Here is a 15,171-nt window from a genome sequence, read left to right as displayed (position 1 = left end):
TGGGTCGGACATAAAATGTCCTCCAATTCTGGAATGATCCATGTAGGGAAGCATGGAGGCGCATATGGTTAGCACATCAGCGTGACAACTCTGAGGTTACGGGTTTCAGGGTTTGAATCTTGACACCAGCCTTCCTGTGTGGAGTTCATGTGTTCTCCCTGTACTTGCATTGGTTTTCTCCAAAGACTTCCTCATTCAATATCAATATCAAGCATTTGAATTAATATTCTCGATATAGCTGTAGACTGTAAATTATCAAACAATATTTGTGATTGTTTGTTGATATGTGCCCTGCAATTGGCTGGTGCACAGTCCAGGGTGGACCTTTTTAACTCTCATCCCTTGTCATCTGGGATGCTCTTGCTCACCCTCCAACCTGTGAGGACAAGGGACATATAAAACAATGAGAAGGAAGTAATATGTTTAAGAATGTATTTTATTTATATATTATATATTTCACACAACTTTGATATAAAATGTAATTTATCACGTTCAAATAATACAAATGATTATGTTTTACGATCATGAGGAAAATGTGGCCCTAAAATGACATCAAAAACATTTTCACAGGTATAATTTCCAACATCACAGTCACAATGTCAAAAACCTCTTTAACTGCGGATAGAGAAGGCACAATTTAGGCTTTATTGTTGAAGTCAACCATCATGAATACAAATGGTTGTTTTAGCACAGTGGGTAAAATGCTTCCATAAAATTACATCAAAAGAGATTTTCAAAGGCATATTTCCAACATCACGATCACAATGCAATTTTGTTTTATTCGGGATAAAGATGGAACAATTTAGGTTTGGTTGTTGAAGTTAAGTCTAAGTCAACTCTTAAAATATGCTACTTTAGTCAATATGAGAAATGCTCAATCAAGTGGAAAATACGACACCAAGCCTACTTTAGTTGTGTTCAAAATGTGTTGCAAACAACATCCTGAGATACAGCACTTACATTCCGTTTACATGACTTCAAGTAAATAATTCATATTCAGAAAGATCAAGTGAGCATATGAAACATTTAGCCTACAGAATTGGTTTTGTGTTCGTCTCACAGTGGCAAGGAGTAAGCAGGACATCACATCAGCTAAATAGCAATCTGGCACAAAAATCTCAGTGTTACAAAAGTGACATTGTTTTGTTTTTGTCTTCATGCTACATTAGGTGGGTGTTGGGGTCGAGGCCGTGTTCCGAAACTCTAAACTACAATATTAGCACAAAATAAGAAATGTCTAACATAAGGATTTTAAAATGACTCTCTTATATCACAGTGGTATGTATATCCTTTGTTCCACAATATCTGATAGGCTGTCAGTAGTTATTGTATCACAGAGAGCAACTGTACACTGAACAGCCACAACATTAGGTACATTTGCATGATCTGATCCATTAGAAGAGATGTACAGTAATATGTTGTCTTAAATGAATACCTGTCGGTCAATGTCAGACAACCATTTTAACCCTTTCAGGGACAGCGGTTACTACAGTGGACAGCTTATCATGTTATCAGGTTACAATTGGCATCACTAGATAGTGCAGTTGTACCTAATGTTGTGGATAGTGATGTGTTTTAAAGACCCATTCCCCATGTACAGTTTTGTGCGTCACAAGGTCTGTTGTCACTGGTGCAAAGAAGAACAGAAGACAACTTAGCATACTTGATTGTGTTTCTCCCTGTAATGCTGTTATGTGGTGAATGAGATGGCGCTGTTGTAAGCTCTATCACTACAGGAACAAGAGATTACTGTGAGGCTGTGACCCGTGTAATCCTTCACCCGAAGGCACCAACTAGTGCAATGAGTAAAATGAGGACACCCGCAACTCCACACACAGCAAGGCACAGCAGCTTCTGTTAAAAAAGGAAAAGATAGAGATGTCACTGTCAGGACCTAAGGATGGTTGGATGGATGGATGGATGGATGGATGGCAAGACGCGTGGCAGTTATTACCCTCCTGCTGTTATCAGTCTCAGGCAGGAGGTTTGGTTAGTCCGACAGACAAGCCAACAATCAAAGCAATGACAGCAAGCAGGATCAGGAGAGCCAAAGCGAGGATTATATATTTCTGCCAAGCAAAGAATGTGCTGTTAGTTGAAGTTTAAACCTACGGTAAATAGTGACAATAAGACAAGATACACGGTTATACCAATGCCTAATCATGACGCTGAGAGACAACTATAAATATTAACGAAAGGTTTCATTGTAGTTCGCTGATAGTTGTTAGTCAGTGTCACTCAAAACTGAGCAATATTGTCTATGTCAAGGCAGAATTTCATTGAGTTCTTGTATTGATTTCTTTAGAATGTGCCGGCTGTGGCAAATGAGTGTGATTATAAATTCGCACTTACCCGCCTGGATTTTTTCTGGTATCTTACTGCTTTTTTGGTTTCTTCTTTAGCCCGACAAATGTATTCAGCTGCATTGGAAACATTGTTCTCAATGTTATTGACCATTTCACCCTGTAAGAGAGATTATGAATATTTTAATTTGGGCAAATGTAAATCTTGTGGGATTTTTTACAGCACCATAAATAACATCGTGACATAATATCCATATACTGCTTGTCCGAAAAAGGGTCGCAGAAGAGCCGGAGAACAAAGAGAGAACCTGTAAAGTCTACTGCGGGAGAGCCTCAACTGAAATTTTCGACTCTGAGGGACACATGCTAAAACACTCTCATTAAAAGCACAAGTTAAGTTAATAATAATAATAATACATTTCATTTATAAGCGCCTCTCAAAACACTCAAGGACACTTTACAATCAAAACAAGAACAATAAAACCACAGATAAAATTATAAATAATAAAAGGAGAGATGAATTTAAACGGAATTTTGCGACTCGAAATCGTTGTAAAAGTTGTATACTGAACTGTATTTTAAAAACAAAAGCAAGCGGCAATGTGGGTCAATTGAGAGTTCAATGGTTTAGGGGCCTGCAAAGCACAGTAGATGCCGGTTTTGATGCCTGCTACTTTTTTGGGTGGGGTCATTGTGGTGGTCATGGGGAAGGACTCAGGGGATAGTGTTGGAAACATTCATTTTCAGACGTAATATTCATTGTCATTCTGATTGAATTTCTGTATTGGTGGCATACATGTGCAACTGGTGGCACTTTTACTCTTGCGGCGACCACCCAACTTGGCGATGGATGCAGAGCACTAACCGCTCAGCTAAAAGTCCGGTCCGCCATTTCGCTTTATAACCGTATTAAAAGATATGTAAAGTGAGTTTTCACAAGCTGGCATTTGTTATATATAACCAGAAATATGTTCATATTCAGTGGGGTGGACGGACCTTTATCAAAGTATATAAATATATCCCCCCTTCTATCTCAGCACGATGCCCCTTCAGCCTGCGCATCAAACTATTATTGATCCACCGACCATGCATCTAATAGGTGGATGCTCGGGGCCGCCGCCCGTTGGCCCCTCCGTCTGTACGCCCCTGCAGTGGATACCTGAGTTTCAACTAGCATTGCCATGTCCATGAACATCACATGTAGCTCTCTTATGCTGGACTCCAGTCGTATGATGTCCTGATGTCGTGACTCTATCTCATCCAAAGCCTGACGTGTGATCTTGGAGTCCGAGATGATCTAAATTAGAACAGCAAACTAGCCATAAAGATGATACAACAGTACTTGAAACAAGCAACAATTTTCTCTGCCACGAGATGACAATGAAGAGTGAAAAGAAGACTTACATCCGATGTGAAGATGGATGGAATTCCACTCTCTAGCATGTCTTCCAGTTCTTCGTTGGTGGTCACTCTTCCAGCTAAAATGATTATGTTTAGAAATTAAAGTACGTTTTGTGACCCCAAAATATGACATTAATTCTAATGTCTGCTTTACTGCTGATGAGGAGGCACTCTGGGATCTGCAGTTGCCTCCCATCTTCAAAAAATACGCTACTACGGTAGTTGATAGGTGGGAAGTTCACTGAAAATTCAACTGCCCATATATTTGAACGCTAGAATGAATGGTCTGTATGGGTGCAGTTAACACATGTGCACACTCGCCCAAAAGTCAGCGAGGATAGGCTTCATGCTGTAAAAAACGCTTTGGGAGGGTGTCAAACTATGAAATCAACCGATAGCGGCCGTTCAAACGTCGGCCAAAATAATCAGCCAAATGGCCGAAGTTTGCCAACTGTTTCTACTGTGATGTATCAAACCATTTACAGTAGCTGGACACGAGCAACACTGTTCTCATTATTTATGACATATACTATAAATCTATAACATAACCTTGCATCTTGAAATACACTATACAACTTGTTGAAAAAGACATTCGATGGATTCAAAACCATGCAAATCTTAATTTTTACAAGCAATGATGAGATGAGCATTGCAAGTTGTTGACCTGGCTGTCACTATTTTATTTTATTTTACACAGCTTAAAGTCACAGTTTGTTTAAAAAATAAAAACATAGTGCAACAGAAATCAAACATAAATGTGTTCAACATGGCACACATTCAACAATTGATGACACAAACACTCATATGACAACGATTATCCCTATAACTTCATTACCATAATTGGCATTACACCACGCAATGCATTCTGAGAACCGAAAAGTAAAGTAATTCTTTTAACAATATATTTAAAGTTGACCCCAACTATTCGCAGGGACCAGGCTGGACTGCAAATGCCAAAAGTCAATGTATAATTGATGGCCATTGAAATGCTTGGAGGGATATTTTATTCATTCCAAATGTGTGAATTATTCAGCCGATTAACCAGTAACTTGTATTGTATTTTTCTGCCAAAAATCGCAATCAGCCACAAAATATATATATATATATATATATATATATATATATATATATATATATATATATATATATATATCCATCCATTTTCCGAACCGCTTGATCCTCACTAGGGTCGCGGGGGGTGCTGGAGCCTATCCCAGCCGTCTTCGGGCAGCAGGCGGGGACACCCTGAATCAGTTGCCAGCCAATCGCAGGGCACACAGAGACGAACAACCATTCACGCCCACACTCACACCTAGGGACAATTCAGAGCGTCCAATCAGCCTGCCATGCATGTTTTTGGAATGTGGGAGGAAACCGGAGCACCCGGAGAAAACCCACGCAGGCCCGGGGAGAACATGCAAACACCACACAGGGAGGCCGGAGCTGGAATTGAACCCGGTACCTCTGCACTGTGAAGCCGACGTGCTAACCACTGGACTACCGGGCCGCCTTTTTTATATATATATATATATATATATATATATATCTGATAAATAGTACATTAATTGAAAAGCTATGAAAATACATCCATAAATTGGGTAAATTGTATTGAACATTTCTGGTTCTGTTCGTATATATCGTATGTGTCATCAGTGGGTGAATAAGTAGCCGTGCTAATTGAGAGCTTTGAGTACCTCATATGTTGAAAAGCCCTATGCAAGTAAGATACAATTATATACAACGTACTGTACAAGTAAGTTGACATTATTAGTTGATAGTAGTAATACTAAAAGTTGTAACGATAGTGTATTTTATGTCATTTGAATGAGTAATTTAGTTGTGGATCATAATGAAATCGATGTCAACTTTCTCAATTTATATATTAGTATTTAAAGTGCCTGCAAATTGTCACCTTACATTTAATGGGGTGTAACGATTCTATAGTTTGATTTTCATTGTGAAAACCACCTTTGAAGCTGAACAGAATAAGCGGTAGAAAATGGATTGATGGAGGGATGGTTGATATTGTTTCAAAAGAAGACTAATGTAATAACAAAAACTGAGGTTTAACCCAAAACACACAGCAATCTGTTTAATCCCACAACAGATTATTGTGGTATTGTTGTGAAGATGCTCTGTGTACAGCCCATTGAGTAATGAGACCAACCCACACAAAAACTGCCAAAGTCAACAATAATGCCCCACTTTCCTCCCAGGGAAGAGTGCTATCAGTGATATGAAATATGAAATGCTGCCTTTCCTACACACAGGTGCGGTTTGTACTTATTGTGATTGAATACAAATACAGCAAGGCTTTAATACTATTAGACACATCTGAGGGCAAATGTAACGACACTGGCTATATTTTCTTCCTGTTGCAGGACATTATGAGTCCAAAATGTTGAGAGACAAACAAATGAGCTACTGATACAGGTGCTGCATGTTTTTAACTTGACACCAGCTCCAGAGCTGGCCTAGAGTCATTCTATTTGTGGATGCAGGTTGTCCAAAAATAGAAGCAATTAGAAGTAGCTCAGGCACCTATAGACATCGGCACCTCTCATAGAGAAACAACTGATGACACTAGACAAACAGAAAGCTTTTTTTTTCTCCTCCAAGCCATCCCTGTTGTTGCTTAACTACTCCCTCCCTGGAGAGGAAAGTGCTTACTGGATGTCGCACACCCTTTTGAATAGACTTTTATTCAGAGAGACTCGACATCACACAGCAAAACACTCCCCATTCACATCTTATTAAAATGCAATCCATCACTAGAATGCAAAAAATGTCACTCCGTGTGATGTCACTCATCGTGAAGACTCCTTGACAACACTGTGTGTCAGAGACAGGTGAAGTAGTGTTACACAAGCCGCCCTGCCCTCTTCCCGTTGTGTCGGCAACAATGACACAGTGAACAGCACAGTCTCCGGTATCAGGCTTACCAGCTACGGCGCAAAGCTTCTCGTTAATGTTGGCCGCAGGGCCTGAGGGAGAAGACTTATTTCTCACTATTGTCGGATCTTAATGGGGAAAAGACCAAACCCTAAAGACACACTTGCTTCGGTCATTTGAAAGTGGGCCATTCGGGGCTTCTTGGAAAAAAAATATGGGGGGAAATGGGCTTATTTATGTTGACCTAGAAGTTAGAGAAAAACAGTTGAGGCAATAGAAGCGTGTGAGCATTCTCATCCAATCGAGAAGAAAACTATTTATTTCCATGAGGCAGAATTAATTAGGCAGATGCAAAAAGAAGCTTTGGCAGATTGAATAAGCCTGTAAAGTTCGACACCCCCAATGTCTGTTTAACAACAAGTTAGAGAAAAGGAGGAAACCGGTGGCGTCTGTTTCCTGGATCCTGCCTCACAGGGCTTTTTTTTTTTTTGCCACTCTATTATCTCTGGACTTGATTGTCTCACATTTACAAATGTTTCTCTCAACTCCATTCCTGCGGCGGGCAAGCTTGAAAAACATATGCGTTGACATGAACACTATCTCTAAGAAGTATCAATACTATACATAGAAGCACTCTGACCTCACAGAGGATGAATATGTGCCACTTACTTATCTCCAACTGTCTTTGGATCCGTCCTTTGCTTCGCTCCCTAAAGGAAACTTGTGTCTCATTGTACTGGGTCATTACCTCCACAAACTTCCTGGACAGCACCGTGTGCTAGAGATGAATCGAAGGACAAGGACAGAGGATGAGACAGTTGGGGGTTTCTTTTCCAAACATCCCTATTCCATGTTGATGTATAGTTTAAAGATGTGGGATGAAGATAAATACCCTTCTTTCTATAGTAAAGCATTTAGATTACTTAGCTAAATGATGTACAAGTAGTAAATGCTGAATAACTGACTAAATAGCCACCTGTGTTTTCTGGATCCTGAAGTCAACAGATGATCTGTTAGTCACGTCATCTTTAGGCATGCCTTGCTCCATGGCTTCAATCGGGGAGCAGCATGGTAGAACATAACACACGGAAAATGTTCAGGATGTGTACAACGTGTGTGACAGGAACATTTGTAGTTCAACTCACATTTTAGTTTTGTTCGCACCACATTGGCATTCCCTTTGATATCATTGGTCAGCGCATTAAGACGATCCTTTGTTTCTAAGCACAAGCAGGAGAAAACAGACATCTGACTTTACTTAACAAGGGATGTCAACATGAAAAATACAGTGAGTTGAAGCAAGTGTCTGCGCAGAGGTCCTGTGGTAACAGCTCGTATTTACATTGTGTCATTGTGTGAGTTTCCTCTATTCACCCTGTTGGGGGAAGAGCAGCCTTTCTCTTCCTCCGCGTGTTCGTTAATTTGGGATGATGAGGATGTTGGTTATCCAAATACAGGCTGGAGTCAATGAACAGTTACTTCGAAGGGTTTCATTTATTTTTCTGCAGTTTACGAATCGACTCGGGCTCCTCAGGGTTTCAGATTTAAGTCAGGAAGCCCAGAAGAAACACGGTCATGAGATTATATAGAGACAATATGATAAGGAGAGGCGGGGAGTTGCGCCTCCATGCAAATCCCAGAAACAAAGAAAGTAACATGTCATCTGACCCGGTGTGGCTGGAAGAAGTTGGGAGTGGTGAGGTGAGTCCAGACCACCACTACCCACCATTTGGTGTGATGGCAGGAGCACAGATACTTGAGATAACAGTTCCTCTTTTGATGTTAAACATGTCCTATGGAGGGGGGCACTAAAGGTGATTGTAAACACAGTGAGCAGGAAATACCTCCGACGATATTCTACATTCTTTGTTTCTTTCAAATCCAACTAACAAAGAGGAATAATACCTTAACAATCCCTCTCTTGATCATAATTAATATTGTGATCACAAAATCATCTGCGTCAAAATCCCTTTTCAAAATCTATCTTGTGCAAAGCACAAGCATTGTCAAACAAATGACAACAGGAAATAACAAGTCTGAGCGAAGCCTGACGCCAATCCCCACATCAGTAGAGGAACGGAGACCAAAATGACCAGTTTCATCAGAAATATATGTTATTAGCTCTGGGCCGCCTGATAACTTTGTCTTGGTTTCACATCCAGTGTCTCTCCGAATGTCACTTTGAAGTTGGAGATGTTTCTCGGGTGAAAAGGTTAACTTGCAGGCATGAGGAGAAGAAGCAGGGCCTGCGCGTTCCCCTGCTGGCATGGGAAAGTTATGCAGCATCTCCAAACATGGGCAGAATACACACTTCAGTCGGACTCGAAAGAGTCTGACAACCCATCTCGGAGCATTCCGACTCATTCCTCCACTCTCAGGTGTCTTACTTAATGGTTAGAAATTTAGCCAACAGAATAACTCATATTTCATGAGAAATTAGATGATCGTTGTGCCAAAGGTAAGATAGCATGTATAGTTGAGAGACCAGACTGAACTCAGATACTGAACACGGTCTGGCTTTTTGAAGAACCATCTTCCAAGTTAACAGGAACGAAACGTGTCAATGAAAGCGTATCAGACAAACACAACGCACACAGTGTGATGAAACGTACTGTCATCAGGGTGGGGTGCGGACAGAATCATGCTGTGTATCTTTTTCACGTCTTCCACTTGGTCGAATATCCTATCAATGAGTCCTCGAACCTCCTCCACCTGCAAAAGGCAACCTTGTGGAATCCGCCCCTGGACCAATTCACGACGCACTTGTTAGATCACAGCGACTGACCCTCCTGAAGAAGCCCTCCATGAAACCATCTCGCTCCACTGGGACTGCAACATCTTCCTCTGCCGACGCTCCTCTCTGGAAGAGCGGCAAATGAACATCCAAAGAATGACCGAAACGTTAAATGGAAGCAATAAAAGACACCTACAGCAGTCAGCTCAACCAGCCGATCCTTCATCACAATGGCCAGCGCGTCTGTAGAACAGTTAACTTTATTCTGTTAAAAGAGTCACCGGATCATCCTGTGCGGCTCCATGGGTGTCAGGTTTTCGCGTTCAGACGCTCGACGAGTGTCCAACAAAATACCAAAATGAAAGGCAGAAGTCTGTTTAGATCTATATCGATGATTCTCTCACCCAGATCGTCGCCAACTCGTACCCGTAAACGCCTTTTTATATCCCTCCCCCTCGCGCTCTCCGGAGATTAAACAAGTCCAACCTCAATCAAAGAGGAAATACAGTACATCCACGATTAAAACCACCATATCATATGTGAATCATTGCATCAAAATGTATTTTCAAGTAAAGCGCAGTGGGTCTGCCATATATAATAGTGTGATACAAATACAAGAGACGCTCACTGTGTCAGAATTTAATAGATGCCAGACACAAAGACAAAGATGGCCACACGGTGTCGCTGTAAGCCAACATATGAAAAAAGTAACAACCAAGAATGTGAAATGTGGTTTAGCGATTTTCCCTCAATGGGAACTTTGTTTATAGATGGCATTGTAAATAAATTTAGAACCATAAAACTACGCACTATTTTATCAGTATTTTATTGGCAGATAACGGCAGTGCCTTGAAACCTCTGTACTGATAATGACACTGATTGTCCGTCTAATTTAATGAAACCAAATCTTTTCAAGAAACAGTTTGTTTTTAGTTAAAATCTGTCGATCCGAGTATGCATTCAGTATCTGGGTGGTAGTCCATCCTGCCATCCTGTACGCACAAATATAACGTCATCTACTCACAGCTCCAACGCCCCTCCTCACAAGATCCAAAAATTACGTTTTCCCTTCCAACGCTCAGTCCAAGAACTCAGTGAGCTTTCACTCTTCAGCACACTAGAACGACTCCTATATGTATATTGGAACACTCCTTACGGATTCAATTTTTTTTATTATTGTTGTTATAATTATTTGACGTTTCTTTTTTCCCCATATAATGAAATAACCATTCCTTCAATTAAACACTATTTTAAATTGAACTCTTTGACATTCTGGACAAGTGGCCTCATCTATCGTTTCTTGGAATAATGGGTGACCTCTGGATTTCTTTCTACTTGTGGATTTAACTTCATTGGTTTTTAATCATACTCTGTGGTCCCTTAAAAACATGGAGCTTTTTTGGGGAATCCATCTATTAACAGCTTTTGTTTCATGTATTAAGGTAAGATCAATTTTCAAATGTCAACAGTACTCACATGTGAGCAGTCTGCCCTTGTGGTAATGGACAACCAGTATAAATAAGGTTTTTATTTTATTTTATGTTATTACAGGTTCATGCCCAAGTGGTGCATCACCTGAAGCATCCAGGTACAGATTTTTCTTTCTTTTTTTTTAATAACTTGGCGTCTTTAGAGCATCCCAGTTGACTATGGACACGAGGATCATATACTGTAGAGAAACAAACATTCATACCTTTGGACAATTAAATTTTCAGTTACTTGAACATTCATGTCTTTGGATTATGGGACGAAGCAAGAGCACCCAGTGAAAACCTACATTAGTTCAGGAATTAACATGCAAACTCCACACAGGAGGTCCTGAGCAGAGATTCAAAACCAGAAACTCTCAATAATGAAGCAGACTTGCTAAATACAAGTCCACTGTGCAGCCTAGACTAGAAAATGTTAGTCTGTATTATATCAACAAAGGGATGAAGAACATACAGCTGTTTTCAGCATTGCAGTAACTCACCCTCACAACGCAAATGAGAAGAACCAGGAAAATGTATTTCAAGGGATGGGATGTAACTTAGTTGCGGGTTGGGGGGGACCTTTGGAAATCCATATTGACCCCTGAACTGTTCCTCCCAGGCCTGCAGGTGTTGTCCACAGCCTCACATTATTGGCCTCTTGATGCTGTGGATGGGATCCACGGATTATGGGACCAAATTGGAAACAGACCAGGTTATGTTCAGGGAAATAATATAAGTATGTTTATCACTGAGCTACCTGTGCATCAGCGAAGTGTCCTTTTCTGTTCGAACTATGTATGATCTATTTAGCACTGTTTTTCCAACATCACGCTTTATTAAAATGAGCTGATGTGATTGATCAATGCTCTTAAACTTCGGACTTAAAGAAGCTAGACTTGTGTAATACATTTAATATAATATTCACACCATTCAAAGCAGTAAAACCATGACAGCAGTTCCAAAATATTACATTTATGACTATTGGAATTTTTGTTGTTGTTTCTGAGAAATGTCAATTGCAAATTTTAGCCGTTTTGCTAGATTTATTCAAAAGATGAAATTGAAGAGGGATCAGGTATAGACTTGAGCACAATGTGTGAAGCCACTCCCACACTGAGAAATTCCTCATTTGAGGAGTGGATCGATCCGAGTCACTCAGCTCAATATCACGCTGTCTCATACCTGCACATCATGTCCCTCTCATTGTCTTTTGTCTTTCACTGTTTCCTCTGCTATGTGTCCATTTAGGTGTGAATCACATCACTGTCTCTCCATATGTCTTTGTCCAGCTCTCAGAATCCACAAGCACACTGTGCTGCCTTCCTCCCATAACACTTCCTATGTGTATACCAATGACTCTGCCTACACTAACATTTCTGCAACAGTAGGTGAGGAACTACCCACTGAGACATCCATGTATACTGTATAACACCCATTGCCCTCTGTTTTCCTGTCTGCACACACTTCATCATTTCTCACGGTTCCCTTTGTGCACTCATGCTGCAAGTATTAAACATTGTTCTTTAATCAGACCAAATGTTGTATTGTTATGTCAAGAAGTAGTTGGACAGTGGCAGAGTTGAAATTATTTCTGTCTGTGTCTGTTATTTTTACAAGTTATTGACCATGCCAAAGTGTTAACAATGCCTTGCTCTCTTTGTCTATGTAATGTCAATGGCTCAACAAACATGAAATTTTAGTTACCTGAAAGGTGATGGTTTCGAACATGTAATAATTCTGCCCCATGCCAGCGAAATGTATTATATGTTGATTACCTGTACTCGGGTCAATGAATGGGGTGGCATCCCATTCGTTTTTTAGCATTTGGATAATGATTGTGACTTCTTTCACGATATCTGTTAAACAGCCCGTTCCATTAGAAGGCATACACTGCCAGACCATTACGCTGCCTCCACCATTTATGCTTTGCTTTTAGCACAAGCTGTTCCTTTTTTTCTCGATAGACCTTTCTCTAGACATCATTCTGGTACAAGCTGACCTCAGATAAATCTGTTGAAATAATGTACAAAATGGTTACATTAGTCTAAAGTAGTGATTCTCAACTGGTGCGTCAGGACCCCAAAGTGGGTCATAACCTCATTTTGGGTGGGTGGCAGACAGCTCTATGTTGTTATAAATAATTACATATTTTCGTATATGTTTTTTTTTTTAAACGGTACAGTACAGAGGCATATCAAGTTTCTATATGGCACCTACCGTATTTGTATTCGGAAAGGAGCAAGAAATGTTCCTTGTGCTTTAGGCACTGGTTTACAGTGGAGCTCAGCCTCTGGCTGTTGGACGTAATGATTTGGCAGAAGGTCAAACTCTTTTGAAATATAAATTTGAAGTATAATATGCTGTAACCTGTAAATGTGTTTTCAGGGGCTATATTTAAACAAAAATATGAATAGTTATTAACTTCTATGAAAGCGGTTTGGGATTTCGCAACAATGTGGGTCCAATGTGGGTCAGTTACTTTGTTCAAGTATGTTTGAGCCCCTGAAAATGGAGGTAAAGAACTCTGCCTTAAATCGTCCTACGAGTATATTTCCTAAATGGTATATGGAATAAAGTCACCCCACATATTGATACTTTATTTAAACTCCATTGTGTTGGTGAATAAAACCAAAATTATAACATAATTTTCAAAATACCTCGACAGGCTGTAAGCAAATGGAGAATTGTCATTACTATGCCTAAATGCTTTTAAGTCCATTCTTGATTTTTGCCACAGATATTGTTGAAGGAATGGTCAACAATGGCATTTTCTTGAATGGAGACAACGGTGGTACTTTTCTCCACTTTGGAAGCTACCAGAACTCTTGCATCAGTGACCCTATGCTGTGTGGCCCTGACGGTAGGTACCAATTGGGAAAAGGTATATGGGAGGAAGGCCCATCAAATCAGAGAGCAGCTTGTCGCATGCTTTATAATTGTATCTGGGTCATTTCATTTTTGCAGGAATTACCTTCTCCTTTTTTTGGAAGAACTATGAAGAAGAATCCCGTTTTGCTGTAGCATCCGGAGGTAAAGTCATCTCTAATGGTTTCTCTGTCTACACCAACCCTCTTGGAGGATACGTGGAGTTCTACACTCGAGGCAACAACCACAGATGGAAAGTCAATATCAAGGTTCCAGGTACCACAAACAGGCTGAATTTGTTCCTCTAGTGTTCCTTCATTTTCAACCATAAATATTTTATCTTACTTGTTGACACTGACAGGGACGAAACTTCATGAATACATCATAGGCTACAACTATTACCAATATAAAAACCCTTGCTCAACACGATAATGTAGCGAGAAAGGTTACAGTACAGTCTTCCACGAATGTCTGTGATTCAGAATTCAGATTCTGTTTTGGCAAAATGGGATAAAACGAGATGGTCATTTAGTTTTGAAAAGGTTTGTTCTCACACATATCAGATGTTTTGTTGTATGCACCATTGCGTCCAGAGTTCACTGTTGAAATATGTTTTGGGTTACAGCGACTCAGTGGTCATCTGGTTGTTATCCAGTATGGGAAGGATGTCTTGTCAAGGGAAAAGGTCTAAGAGCAGATAATAGCCTTCAGGTGTCCTGTGACAGACCTTATTTATACTCAGGTATCGCAGTGTATCAGATCTATTTTAAAAGATGGGAGTTTAAATTGAAATAATGGCTTGGCAGTGATGCATGGTTTCAATTGTAACCTCAAAAGATGAGATATGGGGTTTAGTTTGATATTTTCTCAGACAGCTAATGCTCGCCACTGAGACTCTACTGTTGTCAATTCGGCTTGCAGAACCAAGTTTGGATTTACAAAGTGAATCTGTCATGAGAGATACTGACAGAATATGTACATGAGATACAGATGCAGATGAGAGTGTTGGAGAGGGTAGAAAAATGTCTCTGGTATTATAAACACTTATTGTCTTTCTTAATCATCCGCAAAGCCTCAAGAAACTCAGAGATTCAACGGATGATGCAATAATTTAACTCTTGAGGATGATTCCTAATGACTCGTTTGCCTGGCGTATAATTGTTTCTATTATTTTTGTTTTTTTTGCTTAAAATTTTTTTGTATACTGCCAGAATTTAAATGGAAGTAGCATGGTGAGCTTGTTGTTTTCACATCCACATCTCACAATTCTCAGCCAATCACAGGGCACACATAGACAAACAACCATTCACACTCACAATCACACCTAGGGAGCGTTCCATTAACCTACCGAGCATGTTTTTGGAATGTGGGAGGAAACCGGAGTACCTGGAGAAAATGCATGCAGGCATGTGGAGAACATGCAAACTCCACACAGGAAAGCCGGAGCCGGGATGGAAACCTGCACCTCTGTACTGTGAGGTGGATGTCCTAATCAGTCAACCAA

At 40.2% G+C, this 15,171-nt stretch overlaps 2 protein-coding genes across 5 annotated transcripts in view; one reads left to right on the top strand and one right to left on the bottom strand.

Moving 5' to 3' along the window:
- Positions 1 to 445: 445 nt before the first annotated feature.
- stx2b (syntaxin 2b) lies at positions 446 to 9,753 on the bottom strand. 2 transcript variants are annotated; one of them, XM_086112053.1, is made up of 11 exons: positions 9,527 to 9,753; positions 9,382 to 9,456; positions 9,209 to 9,308; positions 7,742 to 7,816; positions 7,573 to 7,646; positions 7,266 to 7,374; positions 3,708 to 3,781; positions 3,463 to 3,600; positions 2,353 to 2,463; positions 1,955 to 2,069; positions 446 to 1,854 (listed from the first exon to the last, which is right to left on the bottom strand). In XM_086112053.1, exons 1-10 carry the CDS (start codon positions 9,554 to 9,556, stop codon positions 1,974 to 1,976), a joined length of 882 nt encoding a protein of 293 aa, XP_085968179.1. In that variant the 5' UTR covers positions 9,557 to 9,753; the 3' UTR covers positions 446 to 1,854; positions 1,955 to 1,973. The 2 variants fall into 2 exon arrangements, with proteins under 2 accessions (XP_085968179.1, XP_085968180.1); XM_086112054.1 differs by lacking the exon at positions 1,955 to 2,069.
- A 697-nt stretch (positions 9,754 to 10,450) lies between these two features.
- The window catches only part of adgrd1 (adhesion G protein-coupled receptor D1), a 31,443-nt gene continuing 26,722 nt past the window's right edge, over positions 10,451 to 15,171 (top strand). Inside the window, exons 1-6 of one of the 3 annotated variants that reach the window (XM_086112437.1) lie at positions 10,451 to 10,772; positions 10,882 to 10,918; positions 11,422 to 11,538; positions 12,092 to 12,190; positions 13,540 to 13,662; positions 13,767 to 13,943. In XM_086112437.1, the coding sequence (XP_085968563.1) occupies positions 10,719 to 10,772; positions 10,882 to 10,918; positions 11,422 to 11,538; positions 12,092 to 12,190; positions 13,540 to 13,662; positions 13,767 to 13,943 (607 nt within the window). In that variant the 5' untranslated portion in view covers positions 10,451 to 10,718. The remainder of the gene's footprint in view (positions 10,773 to 10,881; positions 10,919 to 11,421; positions 11,539 to 12,091; positions 12,191 to 13,539; positions 13,663 to 13,766; positions 13,944 to 15,171) is intronic. The other 2 variants (XM_086112438.1, XM_086112439.1) reach the window with 2 other exon arrangements.

The sequence above is a fragment of the Hippocampus guttulatus genome, chromosome 5 (assembly GCF_054856545.1).
Source record: "Hippocampus guttulatus isolate MCC_2025c chromosome 5, RoL_Hgut_1.0, whole genome shotgun sequence".
NCBI classification, from domain to species: domain Eukaryota; kingdom Metazoa; phylum Chordata; class Actinopteri; order Syngnathiformes; family Syngnathidae; genus Hippocampus; species Hippocampus guttulatus.
This window is presented reverse-complemented; position numbering and strand designations above follow the sequence as displayed.

Coding starts and splice junctions, on each gene's coding strand:
- stx2b (XM_086112053.1), bottom strand. CDS start 9,556: ATGAAGGATCGGCTGGTTGAGCTGACTGCT. Junction 9,309..9,381: donor TGGAGGGCTTCTTCAGGAGG/GTCAGTCGCTGT, acceptor TGCCTTTTGCAG/GTGGAGGAGGTTCGAGGACT. Junction 7,375..7,572: donor TCAGGATCCAGAAAACACAG/GTGGCTATTTAG, acceptor ATTCATCTCTAG/CACACGGTGCTGTCCAGGAA.